This window comes from Rhamphochromis longiceps, linkage group LG10, assembly GCF_057381845.1.
Source record: "Rhamphochromis longiceps isolate RC_006_pf linkage group LG10, R_longiceps_female_GT1.1, whole genome shotgun sequence".
Taxonomy (NCBI): Eukaryota; Metazoa; Chordata; class Actinopteri; order Cichliformes; family Cichlidae; genus Rhamphochromis; species Rhamphochromis longiceps.
Genome location: NC_140566.1, coordinates 19,513,468 through 19,534,667, shown reverse-complemented (window position 1 = coordinate 19,534,667; position 21,200 = coordinate 19,513,468). Strand labels below are relative to the sequence as shown.

General features: G+C 42.1%; 1 protein-coding gene across 16 annotated transcripts in view; it reads left to right on the top strand.

Moving 5' to 3' along the window:
• The first annotated feature begins 242 nt into the window (after nucleotides 1-242).
• The window catches only part of nbeaa (neurobeachin a), a 105,710-nt gene continuing 84,752 nt past the window's right edge, over nucleotides 243-21,200 (top strand). For 6 of the 16 annotated variants that reach the window (XM_085420784.1, XM_085420786.1, XM_085420782.1 and 3 more), the window contains exon 1: nucleotides 245-1,188. In XM_085420784.1, coding sequence (XP_085276910.1) covers nucleotides 871-1,188 — 318 coding nt within the window. In that variant the 5' untranslated portion in view covers nucleotides 245-870. Of the gene's footprint in view, nucleotides 1,189-21,200 lie in introns of all 16 variants that reach the window. The other 10 variants (XM_085420774.1, XM_085420785.1, XM_085420777.1 and 7 more) reach the window with 4 other exon arrangements.

The window sequence follows — 21,200 nt, the reverse complement described above, 5'->3', positions numbered from 1 at the left end:
AAGGGGAAGACAGTTGATGACGACATAAAAAAAAACGGGGAAAATGAGAAAATCACACAAGAACAGATTAGTGTCAGGAGAACAATAGTGGGATGCTTAATGGATAAACAAAGGCACCAGAGCTGAACTGGGGGACAGAGGTAAGTGGGACAAATGGATGGCTTCTGAATATATAAACAGCCTCTGTCTGGAAACCAAGCGCCCTAAACTCCATCTGGATTTACCCCTGCACTACACCCAAAATACATCTGTGGAGGTTGACCCAGCCTATTTCTGCTACTTAAAGAAATGTAATGAAAGTTCCATCATTAATCCATGTTCGCACCCTCGCACTATTAAATATTTACAAGTAAAACAATATTTATATATTATATATATTTTTAAAACTCACAATAACACACAGTTGTTTCGACTGTGCTGTGTTCTGTGTGAACCCATGCATGGATGGCTCCATGTTATTCCGCTTCAGCACCCTCCCAGAAATCCCCACACTGCGCATGCGCGGCTTAAGCGCGCTACCGCAGACAGGGGGCGTTAACATGGCGCTGTCTCCTCCACGACCGCACTGACTGCAACCTGCCAATGAGAGAGAGAGCGAGAGAGGAGAGACAGAAAGAGGAGAGAAAGCGAGAGAAGCGTAGGTTTCCATTCCTGTCAAGCTTCCATCATTTTTTTCTCCTACACCTATGAGTCCCTACACATTTTCAGGTGGATAGGGTGAATTTCCAGAGTTTTTCAAACGCCGCTCCCCCTTGTTTCACCTGCGCAGTGGATGGTTTTTGTTCGGCGGCAGCAGCAGACGCCCGAGCTTGTAGAGCAGGTGTGAGGGACAGCGGCGACCGCTCCTCTCCTCCCTGTTTCCGAGGGGAAATGTCGAGCGAGAAGCCGGTTTCAGTACCACCGGGCTCTGCTTCTTCGCTCACGGACACGGACCGAGAGTCCCATCCTCCGGCGGGCTCCTCCACGCAGCAGCCGCCGCCACCGCAGCAGCAGGTCGCCGCGGGCTCTGGCTCCGGCACCACCGGGGAAAGGATGGTGTCTGCAGCCGGCTCTATGGTCCTCCCGGCTGGGGTGATCAACCCCGCTGTTCCGATAAGGAATATCCAGATGAAATTTGCCGTGCTGGTGGGCCTGATCCAGGTCGGGGAGGTTAGCAACAGGGACATCGTGGAGACGGTGCTGAACCTGGTGAGTGGGAGCAGGACCGAGCAGTCCTGGAAAACGCTGAAAGGAAGCCATAGAGCACAGCACAGTCGCTGCGCCCCAACCCGCTATGTTTTATTTACGATGCTTCGCTCTCTCCTGGTTGTGTGGCTTTCAGGGGATGATGTCATTTGTTTGTTCGAGAGGTGGTTGATATTTCTCTTTTATTTCCTTTAGATGAAACAAGGCCGCTGTAAGAAATAATAGTGTGTTATATTTAAGACCAGAGAAGTTGAATGAAGCATGTGACCCCACCGAGGCTCTGAGGGTAGTCTAATCACCGGCCATTGTTGACTAAATGACCCGTTTGCGGTAGCTACAACAACCGGAGACATTCGCAGTCAAACTGTGGGGGATACTGAAAAAGTCTATGCAGGCTATTCTCCTGACCCCGATATGTACCCTGAAGTGATGCATAGGCAGATTGTAACAAGCCGCGAGTGGTTTTAATGTTGCGCACAACATCAGGACCCCTACAACGTACTCCATTCGTGTCCCTAAACGGGCAAAATCATGCATGTGTGCACGTCCTGGCAGCACAAAAACAAACAGATCCAACGCGGACAAAGGCCGACTAGCATTATGCTACCATCGACATATGTGTGTGTGTATGAGAATGGGTCAAAATTATGCACAGGCCTATTGTTGGAGGCAGGGCCCTGCATCCCGAGCCCAAAGGAGTCACATATACGTTTGTGTATAGGTGGCTTTGGAGCTGTTAATGGTTTATATTACTCTGCTTCAAGCAGCCATTATTTCTGGAGCACATATACGTTTCCACCCCTCTTCCATCTTTACCCCTCCATCGGAGGCTTGTGTCGGCGATGCAGGGCCTAGATCAGAGGATTTAATCCAGCTGGGTTTTTTTTCTTCTTTTTTTTCCCATGACTGGTGTGTACTGTTACGAAACAGATGAGCAAAATGTACAGCCGATGTAGGTCTGGAAGACTAATGCTTTTGGGGAGAGGTATAGGACGTGTGCGCGTTGGCTGTGTCCCCCTCCTTCATCTATCAGGCGATGGCGTGTGCTGCATGATATTACATGCATCTAGCATGGAGAAGAGGAGGAGGGGGTCTGATCATTATTGATTTTCTTTTGAAGGTAGAATAATAATGACTTGATAATGAATTTTTTACCCGATTACAGTGCAGCGAGTCTGACGGCCTGTTAACTCACTGGATGCTTGGAGCAGGACAGCCTACAGTTGAGCCAAACCAGTTTGATCTCAGTCAGACTGTGGTGAGCCATTCTGATTCAGGTCGCCTCTCATCTCCCCAATCGATTATTGGTACTACGGGGAAGTGCAGAGGGGCTTTCGCTGGCTCACTCCAATCTTGTCTCCTTCTTTTACAACCCCCCGGGTTGCACAAGCTGATAACCATCCATCCTGTTCCACAGCCTCCTCCTTCACTCTGGAGGGACTGAGAGGAGTGATGCTGCCTGCATAGACTAGGTTGGCAGGGCAGCGCCATGCATTTAAAAGCAGGTGGAGAGGGGTTGAGGGAGGGTGGGGGAGGAGAAGAGAGAGTGGAGGAGGAGGAGGTGGTAGGATGCTGCAGTGGCTATGTGCTCAGAAAATCACCAGCTGATGCAGCGGAAGAGGACAGGACTGGTCCACATCAGATCAGTGAAAGCCCATCAGAGCATTCAGCTGAAATGCACTCTGCATCATTTTCTGTAAATAACCCGCTTTTAAGGCCTTAATGTTTATTTGCAAGTGTTGCATTAGGCCCGACACGCTGACAAATTAAAGCAGCGTGTGTTGGTCATACAAAGCTTTACTTGCTAAATCCTGAATTGAACAATCAGTTCTGGTTGCAAGGCTGCCAATAGCTAAGCCTGTTAGGGAATTCGGCTGCCCAGCTCCTTAATTAAAAGAGTTGAAACAAAGAGGTGTGGAGGCAGGAAACCTCAGTGGTCATGCTGCTGGTACAATGAGTCCACTGTGACCCAAAAGCTGATCCATTATTCCAATCAGTGTGGGAGACCACAGCAGCCACATTCTCCTCCACCGGGGCTTTATTGATCAGATCCCACTGCGGCTGGAGTGAACAGATGGGCCTGTCTGCTGTATCAGATATGCTCCTTGGTCTGTACGGCGACATGAAACTGTGTAGAAAGAAAGAGAAGAACAGTTGAGAAATCAACTTTGAGCCCGAACACTTCAGTGCTGCCCTTGTTTATTCTTAATCTTTTAATAAGTCCACACACATAGACTAATAGACCTTCACTAGGTGTGGGGGGGTGCTGACAGCAAGGTGCTCAGCAATTATCATCAACAAGGCATCACAGTTGTCAAGGCAACACCGGTCTTTGATTGCCTGCATCCAGACGCTCCACCACCTGGTGTTGCTCTGCACTTCCGGACTTCTCACACAGCACTCTTCCACAGCGTTTCTTTGCTCTCCCTCTCTCTCTAGCTGCCTTTGTCAGTCTCCTGTTTATGTGCTTAATATATCTTAAAGTACAGAACAGGCGATGAGTTACTTTTTTACTTATTGTATCTCCCATTGGGGTTAAGATTGACTTGAAATCTGGCAATTGTTAAGTCCATAGCATGTGATTTTCATACCTCGCTGAGCCCTATGTGGAGGCATCTATGATGGATGTGTTTGTGTTCTAATTTATTCAGTCTTTCTCTTAAATTTGTCACCTGTCTGTAGGTAAGTAGATGTACATCAAACCGCCTAATGTAGATTTTACAGATCAATGGTTCTCAGTCTAGGAGTTGAGGCCCTTTCCGAGGGATCATAAGATGATTAATAGGGGAGGGGAGCAGTAAGCAGATTTATTTTTTCAGACGTTCATTTAATCTTTTGCTTTTTTTTTCTATCCTTAAGAATTACTGAGTAGTTTTACATTTTTAGGTCCCAAGTAAAACTGGGAACCCAGATCTCTTCAGCTGACCTGGAAATATTCAGCTGGTGTTGCAGTAATTTAAAGTTTAGGCACCACTCTTATGGGCAGCCCTCTCCACGATGGGATACTTCAGTCTGTTTGATTGGGCCCATTTCACAGTTGAGTTTTCCCCTTCCAAGAACTTCCTGTCGTTTGCCTCACTGCACTGTTTGTTCTGTAGATTTTAACCCTAAAATCTTTCCAGTTAATGTTCAGCCACTTCTTCCACCCAGTCGCTGGTTATTTGTGTGACACGTTGTGATGCTGATGGAAGAAAGCCAGGTGAGAAGCAATTTTTGTTGACAGAGAGAAGAGTGTTGATGTGTGACTTATCTGTCTGAACCGTACTGTCATATCTATTCTTTGTTTGAAGAACTGAGACATATATTTCAAATGCATCTACAGGCAATACTGTCAGTCCCTCTGCCTCAGTACAGCACCAGCTGGGCTTATTTATAGGCGGCTTTATCTAGTTGTAATGCTTTTTTTGGGATCAAAACGGCGTGTTTATCTGGGATAGAAAATGATTGGTGACACACTCTGGCTCACTCTTAGTTTTTATGCCACCTTCTTTGCTTTTCCTTTCCTCCTTTGCCATCCTCCTCGGTCAGATGCAATATCTTCTGGCAGTGTCAATCCCCACCTGAGCCTCCTCAGTGGTCCCACTGACTCTCTGTTAGCAAACGTCTCATTATTCTTGTCCACACGTTCCACAATCACCAAGGTCACCTGATCCTGAGTCCTCAGCCGGCAGAGCGAGACTCGGCACAGCACACCAAGTCAGACACATCCTGATTATAAAAATACACCGAGGTGAATGCAGGCACACTTCAATCCATTCATCGAGGTTATAAATGGAGGAACAAATGCATCACAGAGACTCGCTCTGTGTCTTTGAATCTCTGTCTGGTGCGCTGCGACTGGCATGCTGATTTATGCTTCATGGATTTGTAAAGGAATAGGTCACCCATTTTCAAGATGCATTTTGTGCCATTGTACTTTGCCCTGAGGTGGTTTGAGACATCAGCACAAAACTCAGTTTAAATGAACCGTTTTTCAAGGGTGCCCTGTGGCTGCATACCTAGGGCATAGGTTAACTATTTCCCTGCAGCACTGTGATCTTCTTGCATGGCCTTGCGGTGGAATAACAATGCGTCATCTGGTGCTCGCACAACCGTGGAGATGAGCGTATTAACAAGCATCAGCTAACAGACTTGAACAGTCATTTAAATCATGTGCTCTCTTGCTAGCGTGGTTTAAATGGACTTTTGAGTATAGTGAGTAGTTTTAAAGACACAAAGACAAAGATCTGATTGAAAGTTGTTGTTTTTTTTAACCGTTCAGTACTGCTGGCCCATATTGGACTGTCATATAATATAAGTATTGGTATGTATATTGTCTGATATGCACACATATGTTTTAAATCTGCCAGCTCCACTTTGTTTTTTCAAAAACTGTTTTCCCATCTTCTGCAAGATGATATTGAGGTGGTTATTTTTGGGAAAGATTAGCTGCTGTAAAGCTGCAGAGAAGCTTACGGTTGCCAGTTTGTGCCTAGGGTCCACAGGCAGTAAGCAGCGTTAGCTAACGATGTAAACAGTGCTGGACAAAAACACTGCATGAACGCTCTCTTATTTTGTTTCCCTAAATGAGTATACTATATATATATATATATATATATATATACACACACACACACACACACACCCCTATGTAAGGAAGAGCTAGAGGACAGAAGGTGTGGCTTCTGCTGCAAGGTCATGGATGACTTTGCTATCTATCACACAGCTGGGTTGTCCTGACCTCTGCATGAGCCAAAGGAGAGACAGGGAGCATGAAAGCCAGGAAGAAAACGATGATGTGGAAGGATGCTCATCTTGTACTTTAAAAAAGAAAAGAACAAAATGCGGTTGAAGGAGAAAGATGGTGAACTAAAGGGTGAGAAATGATGAAAAGGATTCAGAGCGGTTCAGTTTGTGATTGTCCTTCAGGTGCTCTTTTATTCTTGAGTGTAACATAGGTCCAGCTGTATGATGTTCTGTGGGGGTCTGATGAGTTCCAGCCCCCCTGCGGAGCCTCATCATGCTGTGGGTATCACTGTTCTCCTCTTTCCTCTGCTCTTTTGGGTACAGCAGGGAAATGTAGTTGGGAGTCCCATAAACCAGGGAAAATGTGAGACTTCGCTCACATTTAAACTTGTCACAGCGTGGAATTAACTTGTACTACTTTGTTAGCATGGCTAGCGTTCTTCCAGAGCCGAGATCTGCACCTCTCAGATTCTCCCGCAGTCCGGACAAATCTACAAACTCTTTTCATAGTGTTGCAAATTTCTGGGGAAGGAAAATACCCAATTAGAAGTATAAATGCCAGGTTGTCCATTAAACTACAAACCTTGTTGCTCCCAAATCCTCTTATTACCAAGCTCCTCCAGAATGATCTGCTTCTGAACCAAAGAATCTCTTTTAAGGCATAATGCTGAGGCCCGCTTTCATTATCATTTCTTTTTCAGCCTTTTTAGCTTGAATTAAAACACGATTTGCGCTAAACTCAAACCAGACTGATTTGTATGCGTGTGTATTAGGCATCCGGGCTAAAAACGTTCACCTCTCTGTCTTAAGGCTCCTAAATTCTGCTTCGCTTCTCTAAATTCCTTCTCATCCTTTGTTAGCAGCTATTTCCAGATGTGGGGTTTTTCCAAGGATAAGCCGTGTAAGATTTGGGTGAGCGTGTCTTCTGAGAATGGGAAGAAAACAAGGGGCAGAGGTTTGGTGGGGAGGAGGGAGGAAGTGGCTTCTCTGTCACTTCCTCCATCCCTCTAGATTGTTCATCTCCTCTAAGCACATCCACTTCCCCTTACCCACTGGTGTAATCTTGTCTCGCTCTTTGGCTCCCTGGCTGGGTGAAGCGGCCGTTGGATGAATGTAGATGATCCCTTTTATGATTAGGTAATGGAGCTGTCTGCAGCGCCACCTCTCACTGGTTCTTATTCTCGGAATACTTTCTCCGTCTTCTCGTCTTTGAGCATTAGAAGGTCTGGAGGGAGACTTTGTGTTGTCCTGTCATCACCTCTTACCTACTGTTGCTAGGTTTTTGTAAATGCAACTGCAGATGGAAGAGAAGTGCAATAAGGAGATGACATAAGGCGCTCAGGCCTGGCTTTTACCTGCAATGCTATAAATTGTCATAGAGGGGATTTTATGTCTAGAGTTTGATTTCTTTAAAACACCATCGGCATAGGGGTCTTAATTAAGCAAGAGCAGGTTTTATGAATTATGAATGAATTGCATAAGGGAAGCACATGCTTGTTGGCAATTATCGAGCTGAAAATGTAATCGCTTTTGAACCGAACAGTCACCTTCTGTGTTTGCTGTATGCTTTAAGGCTCCATTATCAATCTTGATAATTTTTTGATTGAATTTGTTATAATTACCACTCATAAATAATTCAACTTTTATTGATTTTTTTTAATGCCTCAATATGCTAATATGAGATTTGTTAGGTTAAGGACTGAACACTGAGTACACTTCAGCAAATCTAAAATGTGATTCAACACATGATTCGCATCATTAGCAAAGTCATTAGCACAGAGGTTCAGTTACTTTTTCCAGTCTGCGCTGTGATTGACGACCCAAGGTTTTCAATAAAGACATTAAAAGGGCAGCTGTTTGTGTGTTATTAGTTTAGGCGTAAATGTGACCTGAAACCTGAAACACTCAGCCCTGTTAGTAATTCGCTGCATCAAAAGTATCCGTGAATAGAAGTAAGGTCCGCATATTAATACTGTGTAAAGTACTTAACCAAAGATAACCAACTCGTCCCTTTGCATTTGTAAAAGTGTAACCAGCTGGACTTTGAGATTTCTCTTAAATTCCTTAAGATATAAAATATTAATTGATTAATTTAATATCAGCTTTTTTTCTCTGGCCTAATGCATAATTCATTTTCACAGCTTCACATTAAGAGCTCCAGGAAGCATATGTTCTCGATTGTTCTGGTTGTCCTCTGCTGTGCTCCTTGCTTCAACACCATTGTGTCTGTGTGTCTGGCTGCTTCATGCTTTTGTGTCTGCCTCTATTGTGTTTTGGTTTTTTTTGTGTGTGTGTGTGTTTTTTTTTTTTTTCTCCCCCAAAAGTGTGCATTGTCTGCGTGTGATTGTAGTGAGATGGGAGGGGCCATAACAATATAATTCCTATGTCATCTTAATACAAAACATTTGGATCAAAAACACTGTTGAGAATCTTGTTTGTTTTGCATCGGTGTATGCGTGTGTGTGCGTGCATTTACATCTGGCACAATGACAATGCAGTAATCTCCAAAATTATAACAAGCTGCTTTGTTTGATTTACCTGGTTTTTGTGTGCCGGCGAGGGTGCGCCCCCAACATCCCAGAAAGAGGAGAAATGAGTGTTCCTACAGAACCCCTGCTTTAGTTTCCTACACCTTCATCTGCACATTTTCTCTGGCAACACACACACACACACACACACACACACACACACACACACTCTCTGCTCTCTTCCTTTTTGTAGCCCACATCATTCCCTGGCAGGGGTGATTTTATATTCATGCTGGCCTACTTCGCCTCACTCCCTTGGCTCTAAACACACACACACTTGCCTTACTGGAAGTATAGCTAACTGTGTACCTATTCATCATGCTGCATATTGCAGTGGCCGACGGTTGATTATAGCCAAGTTTGTAGTGTGTGTGTGTGTAATTTTAGTATTCTATATTAGATATCTAGGATCTCTGAGGTATGTTCGTGCATCCCCTACAGCCTGAAAACGGTGTCAGAAGTTGTCATTTAACACCACATTACACTGGTTAGTAGTTCTGCTCTGCATCACAGCAAATCATTGTCTGCTTTTTGCTTTCCACCCTGTTACACAGTGAGTGAAGAACATATCAGGACGACATGGCCACCACATGACATAGACTTGAAATAGTGTATATATATATTAGACTTAAAACTTGTTGTTTTTTTCCTAAGTAAGAATAAGAACACTAGTTACCCAGGCCACAGTGACACTGTATGCTTTTTTTTGTGTGTGTCTTCCTTTTTTGTGGAGGTGATGCCGTTAGCGTAGCAGCGCTGGTTTTGGCTCACAAAATGAAGTTAGGAGTGTGAGCCATGGTTCATATCATCAAGGGAAATAAGAACAGTATCATAATCTACTGTAGAGTCCTTATTTGGCAATAACATTGTGTAGGTGGGCTGGATATCAGTCAGTAGTGTTGACAACTGATAAGAAAGCATTTCGGGCCATGACAAATCTTACATGTGGGGTCTTTCCAGTGCAGGTGCTTGGAGTAGGTGCTACGTGGAGCGTATATTTACACGATCGACCCTCTTAATCAGCTGTTCTGTGTCCATTGAGGTGTAGGATCAACTGGACTTACGAGGAGAATCATTTTGCGGCAGCTTTGGCTGTGGTGTCAGTTGTAAATGTGCCAACACGACGACAAACACAAAGACGGTTGCTGCAGTGTTGTTTCCTGTGCAAGCCTATATGCCGGGTTTGAAGTCGTTTATAGTGAGAGGACTGCTACATCACCTGTAGCAGAGTTCAACTAGTCTGTATTAAGCCAGGGCCATTGAAGCCTGTTCTTCTGGGTGGGAATGTGTAAGAACTTACTTTGTTTTACATCTAGTAACCATCTGGTACAAAAGTTTATTGACTGATGTTTGGATCTAGCACCTTTCTAGTCATCTATGTTAGCGTGGGCAGCTAGAAATACTGTATTAGGTGGAAACGTGGAAAAGCCAATACCGGAAATTATAGTAGCCGACTAGTAACCTGTCGACCTGTTTTTTTGTTTTTGTTTTTTCCTTGTTTTGTATTTAGTTTTTTCGTTTGTAGCTCTAACAAAATAATTGCAATGACCCAAAAACCAGCTATACATATATTAGATTTCATTTTGACTGGTTGTTTTTAAATCAGTTTGGTTTCTGAATTTTTGCTTTTAATCCAGAGTTGATTTTCCTGTTGATTTCCTTATTTTAGATGAGGTTTTATTAGTCATCAGTGTCAGAGTCAAAATTTAGGTATTGCAATAAAAACACAGAATGTCTTGAAATCAGTGCCTCATCAGACAGGTTGTAACATTTTTACCAAACTAATAAAAACTAAAACTAAGGATTTTTTTTTTGTGTTTTTCCAAATTCAAAAAATCATTTCAGTTAGTTTTAGTTAACTATAATAACCTCAGCCTCAAAAACAGCAGTTACTGCAAAAATCAGCCTCACTCCATTTATTCTCTGGAACAGAGAAACTGTAAGCACATGCAAAACAAACCCTCTGAAGCATATCAGGGTGTATATGTGTGTTAGATCACAAATGCTGCTATAATCAATGCTCTTGCAGTATTTGCATTAAAAGCAGGATAAAATATAGTCAGTGGGTAAAGTTAAAAAAAAAAAATGTCATCGCTTCACTGAAAGTCTACTCCTCCAGTTTACATGTAAGTATAAATAATGGCTTTTCTTAGACTGCTCATTAGATAAAGAGCTTATTTTTGTTGTTATGCTGCTCATTTGAGGCAGTTATTCCATACAAGTACACAAGAATATTACAGATAATATATATAGCACACATCTAATTAAAAAGTTAAAACACAAAGACAGTGGCAGGCTCACTCTCGGTGCCCAGCAGCCAGTCAGAAAAGATGCAAAACCTAGTACATCTTTGAATTTAACAGACTTAATTGAACACCTTTGGAAACGCTTCATGACAGTGTGGCCTGTTTTGCCTGACCTCTGTATTTGCCCACCAACCAAAAGTTGAAAAGGTGCTGATGTTTTGGTATTTCTCCATAGGATGGAAGAAAAGAACTAATGATTGATGGAGAACAAGATGTTTGTAAAGCCCATCCTGCCCTTAGCTAGAAGCATCTGTGTGACATTCCTAAACCTATTTCATAGTAATTGAGGAAAAATAAACCATGTCACAAAAGGCTCAAAATCCACTGAAACTCTTAACAGCATGTGGAGTAGTGTTTGTGATGGTAAAGTGCTAAATTATCACATTTAAAAAAAGCTGTGCTGTCATAAGACCTTTTACAAAGCATATAAAAAGAAAAAAACTGTTTTGTGACTTAAATCAAATATGTGTAGAAAATGCATTAAAAAAATCACTCATTTGTTTTAACCTGAGAAAATAAAAGCCAGTTTTCAACTAAGCTGGGTGTGCCATTTTATTTATTTATTTTTCAGCAGAAATTTGGTTTCAGACAAACACTCACAGCCACACAACATGTAATTAGCATTGAAGCGCCTCGTAAAGTTTGCCAAAGTAAACCATGGGAGGACCACCGTCATGAAAATACTCCTAACAATAAACCCAGTCACTCAAATCACCTTCACACAACTATATATGAACACTTTAAAGAAGCTAGCAAAGGGAAAATGGTCAAAGCTAAAGCTAGAAGGAACACAGAACTAGCTAGCAGCCTCAGTATGAGCAAAGCATCAATGCAATTACAAGGAGAAAAGCACCAATGTCCCGTAAACATGCTGGGAAATGATTTAAAAACCTGACATTGTTATATAAATCTGTTGCAGTTGCTTTTGTTTGGGAAGGTAAAATATGTCACATAAAGGTGGCTGTAGAGCGGCTCATTTCCAGTGAATTATTTATAACTAACTGTTTACAATTAATTATTTATAGTTAAAGAGCACTTTATTTTCAATTGTTTCAGGGAGAGAAGATGATCCTGCAGCTTAATGCAATTTGGAGGAATTGTAAAGTTTACACATTTCTTTTATAATGAAATTAAGTTCAGGCACTGAAGAAACGTCATCATGTTGCCTAGCAACCATTTCCCAATAGGCTAAAGAGACCTGTTTGTAGCGTTTATGCACCTGTAACATCTTGTGTTGTATCATTTTAATTCCATAACAGTGTCATCTCATTAATTATCCCCAAAACTTAAATAATCCATGATATATTATGACATCAAGATGTTGCCTAGTAACCAGCCAACAACTAACATCATGAAGTAAACAATACTGAAGCACTGGCATGTACTGGTTGAATTAAATTAACTCTGACTAGTTGTACAAATAAATATTGGAGAGAAAAAAAACATTTATGTTATAATTGACATTTATAAGTTTTTGGTATTTATGAGTAAAATGACACAAACCAGTTATTCAAATAAGACGTAACCACATGTAGAAATGTTCGTTTCTGATACCAGCAGGACAACCATGATCCTGTAGCACTATGTCATGGTTTATCCTCACCCCTCCTTCAGGCACTTTCACACTCGGAAACCCTCGAGGAGAGAGGTACAAGAAGTCATTTTGAAGCCAATATCTGACAGTGTTGGTGACTCACTGTACTAACCTCCAAAAGCCCCTGTGCCTCACCAACCCACCCCTCTATATCCACTGACCCCTTACCCTGCACTCGCCACATTCAAGCTCTGAATGCGGTCAGCTCAGGGTAAGGGTTGGATTATTTTATCTGAGTGCAGAGATGGAGGCTCTTATAATCAAGTTAATGTATGGATTCAATAGATGGCTGAGTCTCACCCTGTGCATTGTACCGTGGGGGTCACGCATGGAAATTGTTTCATTCCCAGTTGCACAGTGACCTAAATGAAAAATCTGGCATTGCTGACAAGAATCATACAGACATCGGTGTGTGTGTGTGTGTGTGTGTGTGTGTGTGTGTGTGTGTGTGTGTGTGTGTGTGTGTGTGTGTGTGTGCATAGATAGTCAGATGGATGGATGGGTACCTAAAATGTGATTTTGTTGCTTGCCTAAGGAACTGGAATTGCACTGAAATGTTTATCTCCAAAGCTGCTACAAATGATTCATGAGATGTCTGTATTTGAATGTCACTGCTGACTCCTGCCAGGAGTTATTCCTCCCATGACATAATTTTAGTCACTGCAGTCTTTCTTTTTTTCTTTTCTAAAAATCCTAATCTTTCCGTGTGTTTACTCTCTTATTTCAAGTGTGAGGCCTTCTTGGCAAAGAGAGCGTGCATGCTGGCATGGCTCTGTGATATTTGAGAATGGATTTTGTGTTGATATGACCTTTTGATTGGAAATAGTTTGTGTGTGTGAGTGAATTTGACATTCATGAGATCATTATCTGGGTTTTTATATTTTTGTAACTTTATCATAACCGACACTTAAACATTTCGTGTACGTGCAGTTATAATTTTGAAAGCTTAATATTATTTCATTGTAGTTAGACTGGAATCGGGAGTTGGATATCGGCCACTAATACCTAACCTAATGGCAGCTACAGTGAGACATTTATTAATTACTTTCCTCGATTTGTTTACTAATAAACAAATCCATATGTGTAGTGGTGGATGACTTGTTATGTAAATATTACTAAATAGAGTAAAAAAATGACTTAAATAGTGGTTTTGTAATTGGTTTCCAAGGTAAAAATTGTTAAATTTTGAGTACATTTTGTGTGTAAGGAAGGCATTTCTGGTTAACTTAATACCACAAGTTTTTTTTCATAAACGTTGTTGCATATGTAGTTTTTAGATGTTTTTAAATGTAACTCCAGCTTATATTTTTGGGTTCTAGTTGCCCTTCTTTACGTCTCAAAGTTAAGTCTTTTGATTAGGTCTTTCTAGCTTGCTCACACATCCATTAGTTACAGTGGGGCAAAAAAGTATTTAGTCAGCCACCGATTGTGCAAGTTCCCCCACCTAAAATGATGACAGAGGTCAGTAATTTGCACCAGAGGTACACTTCAACTGTGAGAGACAGAATGTGAAAAAAAAATCCATGAATCCACATGGTAGGATTTGTAAAGAATGTATTCGTAAATCAGGGTGGAAAATAAGTATTTGGTCAATAACAAAAATACAACTCAATACTTTGTAACATAACCTTTCTTGGCAATAACAGCGGTCAAACGTTTACTATAGGTCTTTACCAGGTTTGCACACACAGTAGCTGGTATTTTGGCCCATTCCTCCATGCAGATCTTCTCGAGAGCAGTGATGTTTTGGGGCTGTCGCCGAGCAACACGGACTTTCAACTCCCGCCACAGATTTTCTATGGGGTTGAGGTCTGGAGACTGGCTAGGCCACTCCAGGACTTTCAAATGCTTCTTACGGAGCCACTCCTTTGTTGCCCGGGCGGTGTGTTTTGGATCATTGTCATGTTGGAAGACCCAGCCTCGTTTCATCTTCAAAGTTCTCACTGATGGAAGGAGGTTTTGGCTCAAAATCTCACGATACATGGCCCCATTCATTCTGTCCTTAACACGGATCAGTCGTCCTGTCCCCTTGGCAGAAAAACAGCCCCATAGCATGATGTTTCCACCCCCATGCTTCACAGTAGGTATGGTGTTCTTGGGATGCAACTCAGTATTCTTCTTCCTCCAAACATGACGAGTTGAGTTGATACCAAAAAGTTCTACTTTGGTTTCATCTGACCACATGACATTCTCCCAATCCTCTGCTGTATCATCCATGTGCTCTCTGGCAAACTTCAGACGGGCCTGGACATGCACTGGCTTCAGCAGCGGAACACGTCTGGCACTGCGGGATTTGATTCCCTGCCATTGTAGTGTGTTACTGATGGTGACCTTTGTTACTTTGGTCCCAGCTCTCTGCAGGTCATTCACCAGGTCCCCCCGTGTGGTTCTGGGATCTTTGCTCACCGTTCTCATGATCATTTTGACCCCACGGGATGAGATCTTGCGTGGAGCCCCAGATCGTGGGAGATTATCAGTGGTCTTGTATGTCTTCCATTTTCTGATGATTGCTCCCACAGTTGATTTTTTCACACCAAGCTGCTTGCCTATAGTAGATTCACTCTTCCCAGTCTGGTGCAGGTCTACAATACTTTTCCTGGTGTCCTTCGAAAGCTCTTTGGTCTTGGCCATGGCGGAGTTTGGAGTCTGACTGTTTGAGGCTGTGGACAGGTGTCTTTTATACAGATGATGAGTTCAAACAGGTGCCATTCATACAGGTAACGAGTGGGGGACAGAAAAGCTTCTTACAGAAGACGTTACCGGTCTGTGAGAGCCAGAGATTTTCCTTGTTTGAGGTGACCAAATACTTATTTTCCACCCTGATTTACGAATAAATTCTTTACAAATCCTACCATGTGGATTCATGGATTTTTTTTTTCACATTCTGTCTCTCACAGTTGAAGTGTACCTCTGGTGCAAATTACTGACCTCTGTCATCATTTTAAGTGGGGGAACTTGCACAATCGGTGGCTGACTAAATACTTTTTTGCCCCACTGTATCTAATAGCATCCAAGAAAATCTCCTCCAGGATGATGGCATGCACCAAAACAGAAGTCATCAGATAAATTGAAGCTATGAGAGATAAAGTATTAATGTATTAAATCCCCTAAAGGCATGCAAATAATGCAAAGGACAGAAGGAGATGACTTGAAAACATGGTTTATGTAAAAAAAAGAACTGGCCAAAACTGACTTGATTTGAATCTAAAATGATCAACACCAGCACAAACTTCAATTGGTTGTCTTTCAAGGTTTTATTTCCAAAGCACGAGCTTCTGACAACTGCTTCTCTCTTACCGCTGTTTTTGTTTTACTTCAAACGCCTCATGTTCACCACTGTCCAGCGTGGAGGACGAGTCTGAAGTAAAGCTGATGGACAGGCCTGTACTGGTACAGCACCACAACAGATGTGTAGTTGAGGCCTGAGCTCATTCTTTTGGCCGTCTTTTATTAAAAAGCACATTTTGGAATTGTTAGAGAATAATTATATAATGAAATACGTCAGAGCCGAGTTTGGCTTCAGCAAATTTGGCTTCTTTGTGTTCAGTTTTGTAATTGTCTGGCTTGACTTTTGATTGTCTTGGGTGTGTGGGTGTGTGTGCACACTGTGTGTGATCTTTTTTTTTTTTGTACAATAACGCAAAGTACATCATGGTCCGCTAACCCCTCAGCCGTATTTTGTGTGCGCGCGCATTTGAGTGTGTCATTCCTGACTGTGTCTTATGATGATGGATTACTGAGACCCACTGGAGCTGCTTGCTCCCGCTCTTATCCTCCATCAACTGCGGTTCAATGGAACAGTACTCTCCATTGTTTCAGCTGATGGCGAACATGCACGGAGGCATGCGTTTGTGTGTGAGTACTCACACACACACACTGTGCATGCACACATCCTATCTGATGTAGTGCATGCACGACAAACCAAACCAAGCAAACAGATTAGCGATCCTGAATTGCCACCAGCTTGATGCGAGGCAGGTCTGCTGGGTCTTATCTAGTGATCTTTGAACTTAACATCAGCTAGTCTACAGCGGCCTCATCTCACAGACACACAAAGACGCACACACTCAAACGCATTCCGTAAAAAGGCAATCATCACATAACTGAATATGGAGCCAAGAAGAAACACACTTGCACATATAAAACGCCAGACTACTTGCATACTGCAAACAAGTTGCTCTGATCAATCATTCCTTGCGGAGGCTGAGAAAGAACAAGGAGCACATAGTGACTTACACCCAGTGAGGTGTAAGCAACACGCTGGATGCCCTGTAGGACTTCACTTCCTCTCAGCTTTGAAATTATCACATTTTGAGTGAAATCAGGAGACAAGTTGCGAAAGGCCTTGTTAAAGTACAGAACGCAAGCCTCGAGTGCTTCCTTCTGAGGCTCCCATGACATAACGCACAAGCATGCCCTTGTTACTTCCTGTCTTGAGGAAAAACTGAAAAGAGAAATTAAGTTACATCAGTTCCTAGACAGAATCTGCTGTTTCCAAGTGGAAGAGGAGAAAAATGCTGAAAGAAGGGTCCTTAAAGTTCCACTTCAGCACCTCACGGTTTAACTAATGCCTTCACCCGGCTTCAGCAGCATCTCTCATTTGTTTGATGCAGTCCTTCCCACGGTGAGAACATGTCCTTGATTTCACTTCTCTCCTTGGCCCTTTCTATTTTTTCTCTCTTTGAGCCTTTCTACTTTAGATACTTTTTCGCTCTCCCACTCGTGACTTCCAGGCATTTTATTTTATTTTTTATTTTTTTGGCCTTAACACATAAATCATAAAAGTTGTGTTCTGGTAAAAGGCCCAGGCAGTGCTTCCTTACTGCAGCTCTTAGGTTGTCTCCAGAGTGTATGAAGAAGTTACACCCGTGTTCATTCATTCCTTTGGTTTCAGGTGTTAAATGAGCAAAGCTAAGTGCAGCACGTGGTGACTCTGGCATATTTATTTAACGATTTATCGATCTGTACTTTCCAGAAATGATGAAGCTAACGCTGTTGCCATTCTGTGAAAAAACATTTCTTTTACAAAAACAAGCAGCTCAAAAGGCAGCCGATTGCCTTAATTGCCATCATTAACTTGATTAGCTTAAAAGTCAGTTTACATTCTGGTGCTGCCTCTTGATTACAGTTCACTTAAAATACTTGATCTGATATTTTCTATGAACATGACAAGCTTTTCACCTCTCTCGTGGCATTAAGTGGAGAGCAGTCCTTATGGTGTCACAGTTTTGCAGCTTTATCACAAAAGTAAATAAAAACACAACCAGCGTAGAAGAAATCGGAACGACTACGAACCTCGAATTTCTCAGATGACGCCACTCTGGAGGCTACGCTTGAAAGACACACACTAAGTTATTAAAATTGTATAGTCAGTTCCTTCAGTACAGAATAAAGTGTCATTGGCTGCTCCATTGTCACATGGGGTTGCCACAGCAGGTGGTGATGCGTGTTTGATTTGGCAGAGCTTTTACTCCAGATGCCCTTTCTGACACAATCCCAAAAGGATTTGCGTCTATGGCTGGAATCGAACGAGCAACCTGCCACTTGCCAAGCAAATGGTTAGAGACGACTACACTATAGATTTAAAGTGCAGCTGTTTGACTTCATACACGTCTTTGTAGAAAGGATATGTTGCTGAGGGTGGCTGCCGCACCCAACAATAGCACGATATGACTATACCACTTTTTTATTTTTTCTTTGCGTCCTACTTATTTATTCCTGGGTCCAGGACCCAGTTAACACTAGATGAAAGGGATCAACCGAACAACAAGAGCAAACTGAACTGAAAAGGCCATCGACTGAATTGTGTTGTATAAAGAAAGATGTAAATTTATTCATGAGAAAGTGCATCGGCTTATTATTTTAGCTGAGAGGCACGGTTCTAGCAGTTCAGCGCTGTCAGTCTCAAGCACATGCTTTCAGATTTCTATGATAAATGGTTTTATGTAGGGGATGCACATGCATTTTAATTTTATATATCCAACTCCTTTTTTTAATTCCCTGGCTAAAATAAATAAATTAAAAAAGTAGCACCAGGCAGCAGGCTTTTATTGGAAGAAAATCCAAAAATCTCAAACTTTCATTGGCGCTCAGGCTTTCCTAATCTTCAAATTTATTACATAAACTTAAAAAAGCATTTTTTAAAGATCCCACTGATAAATAGCCAAACGAGCTGTGCCTAACTTTAATCAAAAGTCTGAGCTACTGTTACTGCTATACTTACTACTCAGTACTGCATCATTTCAGTGTGATGTTTTTATAGCTTTTTGAATCGGAAACGTGGTTTTTAATAATGTGTTTGTGAAAGAGTATCAGGGTGTGATCTATAACACGAAAGAGCAAAAAAAAGTTTTTTTTTGTTTTGTTTTTGTTTGTTACCCAATAGCATGTGACAAGGCTTATTGCAAGATCCGTTACTAAGCCTCTTTAGCCAATCAGGTGGCAGACATTTTAAACTGCAGTTGGATGAAGTCAGCTTTGCGATCACTTGGCTGCAATCCTCCAATCCCTGCAGTGTGTGTGTGCGTACGTGCACATCTTTCTGACCTGGATTTTTTTCCCCCTGAATATAATATCAGCCGTGCTGAGTATGGCTCTGCTCTGCTGCGGGGGCTCCTGCAAAGAGCGGGGCTTTCGCATCTTTGGTCGTATTTTGCCGCCACGCACTCTTAGACCTTGAAAAGATCCTGGTGGTATTAATACAGCAATTAGTGCAGTTGCAGCTTCAGCTGTTTGTCAATGACTTTTTCCGCCCAAATGAAGGATTTCCAATGCAGCTTCTCTTAGTCAGTGTATCTGTCAGCAGAGAGAGCAGGAGCTGTCCGCTGTGCTGAAAAGAGTCCGCTGTATCTGTCCGTCTTCTCTCTTTATCTGTCATTTCCCCCAAGCAAACATTCACACTGTTACTCTTTCTGCAGTTTTTCCTTTCTGCCCTGTTGGTGACATCTGACCTCACTTTATTTCCATCTCCCTTTCCACTCTTGATCTCTTCTTCTGTTAAAAGCTCTTTTTCCCTTCACTTCTGCTCCAGTAAACAGACTTCTGAAAAATCTTTTTTTTTCTTTTACAAGCTACTCAAATGCTAATGAAATGGTGGCTCATTATTATTGGATTATTTTGGGAAGACTCTCCGCATCCCTGCAGTTCTCTTCCAGTTATCTCCTCCCTTCTCTCTCTCTTTTCTCTTTTCTTTGTGTTTACTCATGCTGTCATTCATGTGAATTGCTGCTACTGCTGTGTGTTGGTGACGAATCAAGCGAGAGTGCGAATGACTAAGACCTACAAGACATTTTGCAATGAATTGTTTAAAGGCCTTTAGCCCTGTGAATGCTGAGTATGTGTGCTGGCTTTGGCCGACTTTAACAGCGGCGTCCGAGTGTTTGCGCTCACTTGTCTGCGTGTGTGCACAGTATGTTTTAAGCTAGCACTTGATAAGGTTTGAGTCAGGAAGCGGGAAAAGGCACACTGAACTGGTCTGCAGCGAACTGGAGACTTTGTAGTGGCTGTCATAAGAAACACATCTCAGCAGGTATTACTGTCTTATCTTGCCTTTTCTCACTCCTCTTTTATGCAGCTCTCCCTCTTTGGTTGCTGGCGGTGCTAATAGAAACAGACAAGCCGGTACATGGGAGTGCTCAATAGCTTTGCTTCTCTTTGATGCATGTACAGACGCACATTCATGCTTATTTTTGTGGAAAACGTGCCCAGGGTACAGCTCCTGGCACTGAGAACCAAAATGCAGTTGTTTTTTTTTTTTTTTAAATGCATTTCTTTTTTATGTAATGCAAATGTAGAGCTTTCACTTATTTGCTTAATTGGAGGCAGCACATGCTTGATTGGAATTCGTCACCTTACCCACACAGCACCCTTGACAGGATTACACTAACTGATGGGAAACAAGCCTTCTTTGCCCATGGGCCTAAATATTTATGCATACAGGGCTTTACCCAAATTAAGTCCTGAAATGGTACAAGGACTGAATACCTAATTTTTAATTTGGTGCATTATGGCTCAAAGTTATTGCATACATTAATGCAACACACACAAAAAAACACGCCTATAAATACATTCGTATTTGCCTTATTCAAACCAAATGTGGCCCGTGTTTACTACTACAAGTGGGAAACATGATAAGTGAGAAACGAGCAAATCGTTTGGGGAAACATGAAATCTTACAAGCCCTGGCCCAAGATAAGCGCGTCGGATAAGCACTCTCAATCAGACGTTAAGCCCAGTTTATTTTCTCCGGTTTTCTGTGTGTCAGACCTGTGATTGGATGGCTTATGTGTGAGAGGAAAAAAAGTGAGAGGGATGAGAACAGTGTTGATGTTGCTGCATGGAGCTGCTGTATGTGGCTGACGTATCAGCTTGTAATAAACGGCCATCTGCACTCTTCTTCGGGGAAAACGCAAAGTGCGTATTAAGAAAGTGCATTTTGTGTGGCAAGTTCTATGAGATGTTTAAAGCTCCCCGATGCTTTTTGTTGTTTTCTTATAGATGTATACTCACATGTATTGGTGGAAGATGAAAGATGGTGCTCTGTTGCCACATTAGCTTCAATGCAGTTTTTGAGTGGCTGGTTGAAAACATGTCATTTTGTGTCAGCTCCTAAAGAGATGCTGTAGTTTTTTTGTTTATTTATTTATTTATAAAATGAGAGTGTTGAGTCTATGTGAGGATATACTATACCATGCCTAGTAGCAGTACGTCCATAGTGATGTCTACCACACATTTTTATTTCTCTGTCCATCACCATTTTCAGGTTAGCATATTAACACGCACTGTTTACCTGCATGGATTACAGGACTACAAACAGAATGCAAAAGGAACCAGAAAGCTTCCCATACCTAAAATTTTGGTTAT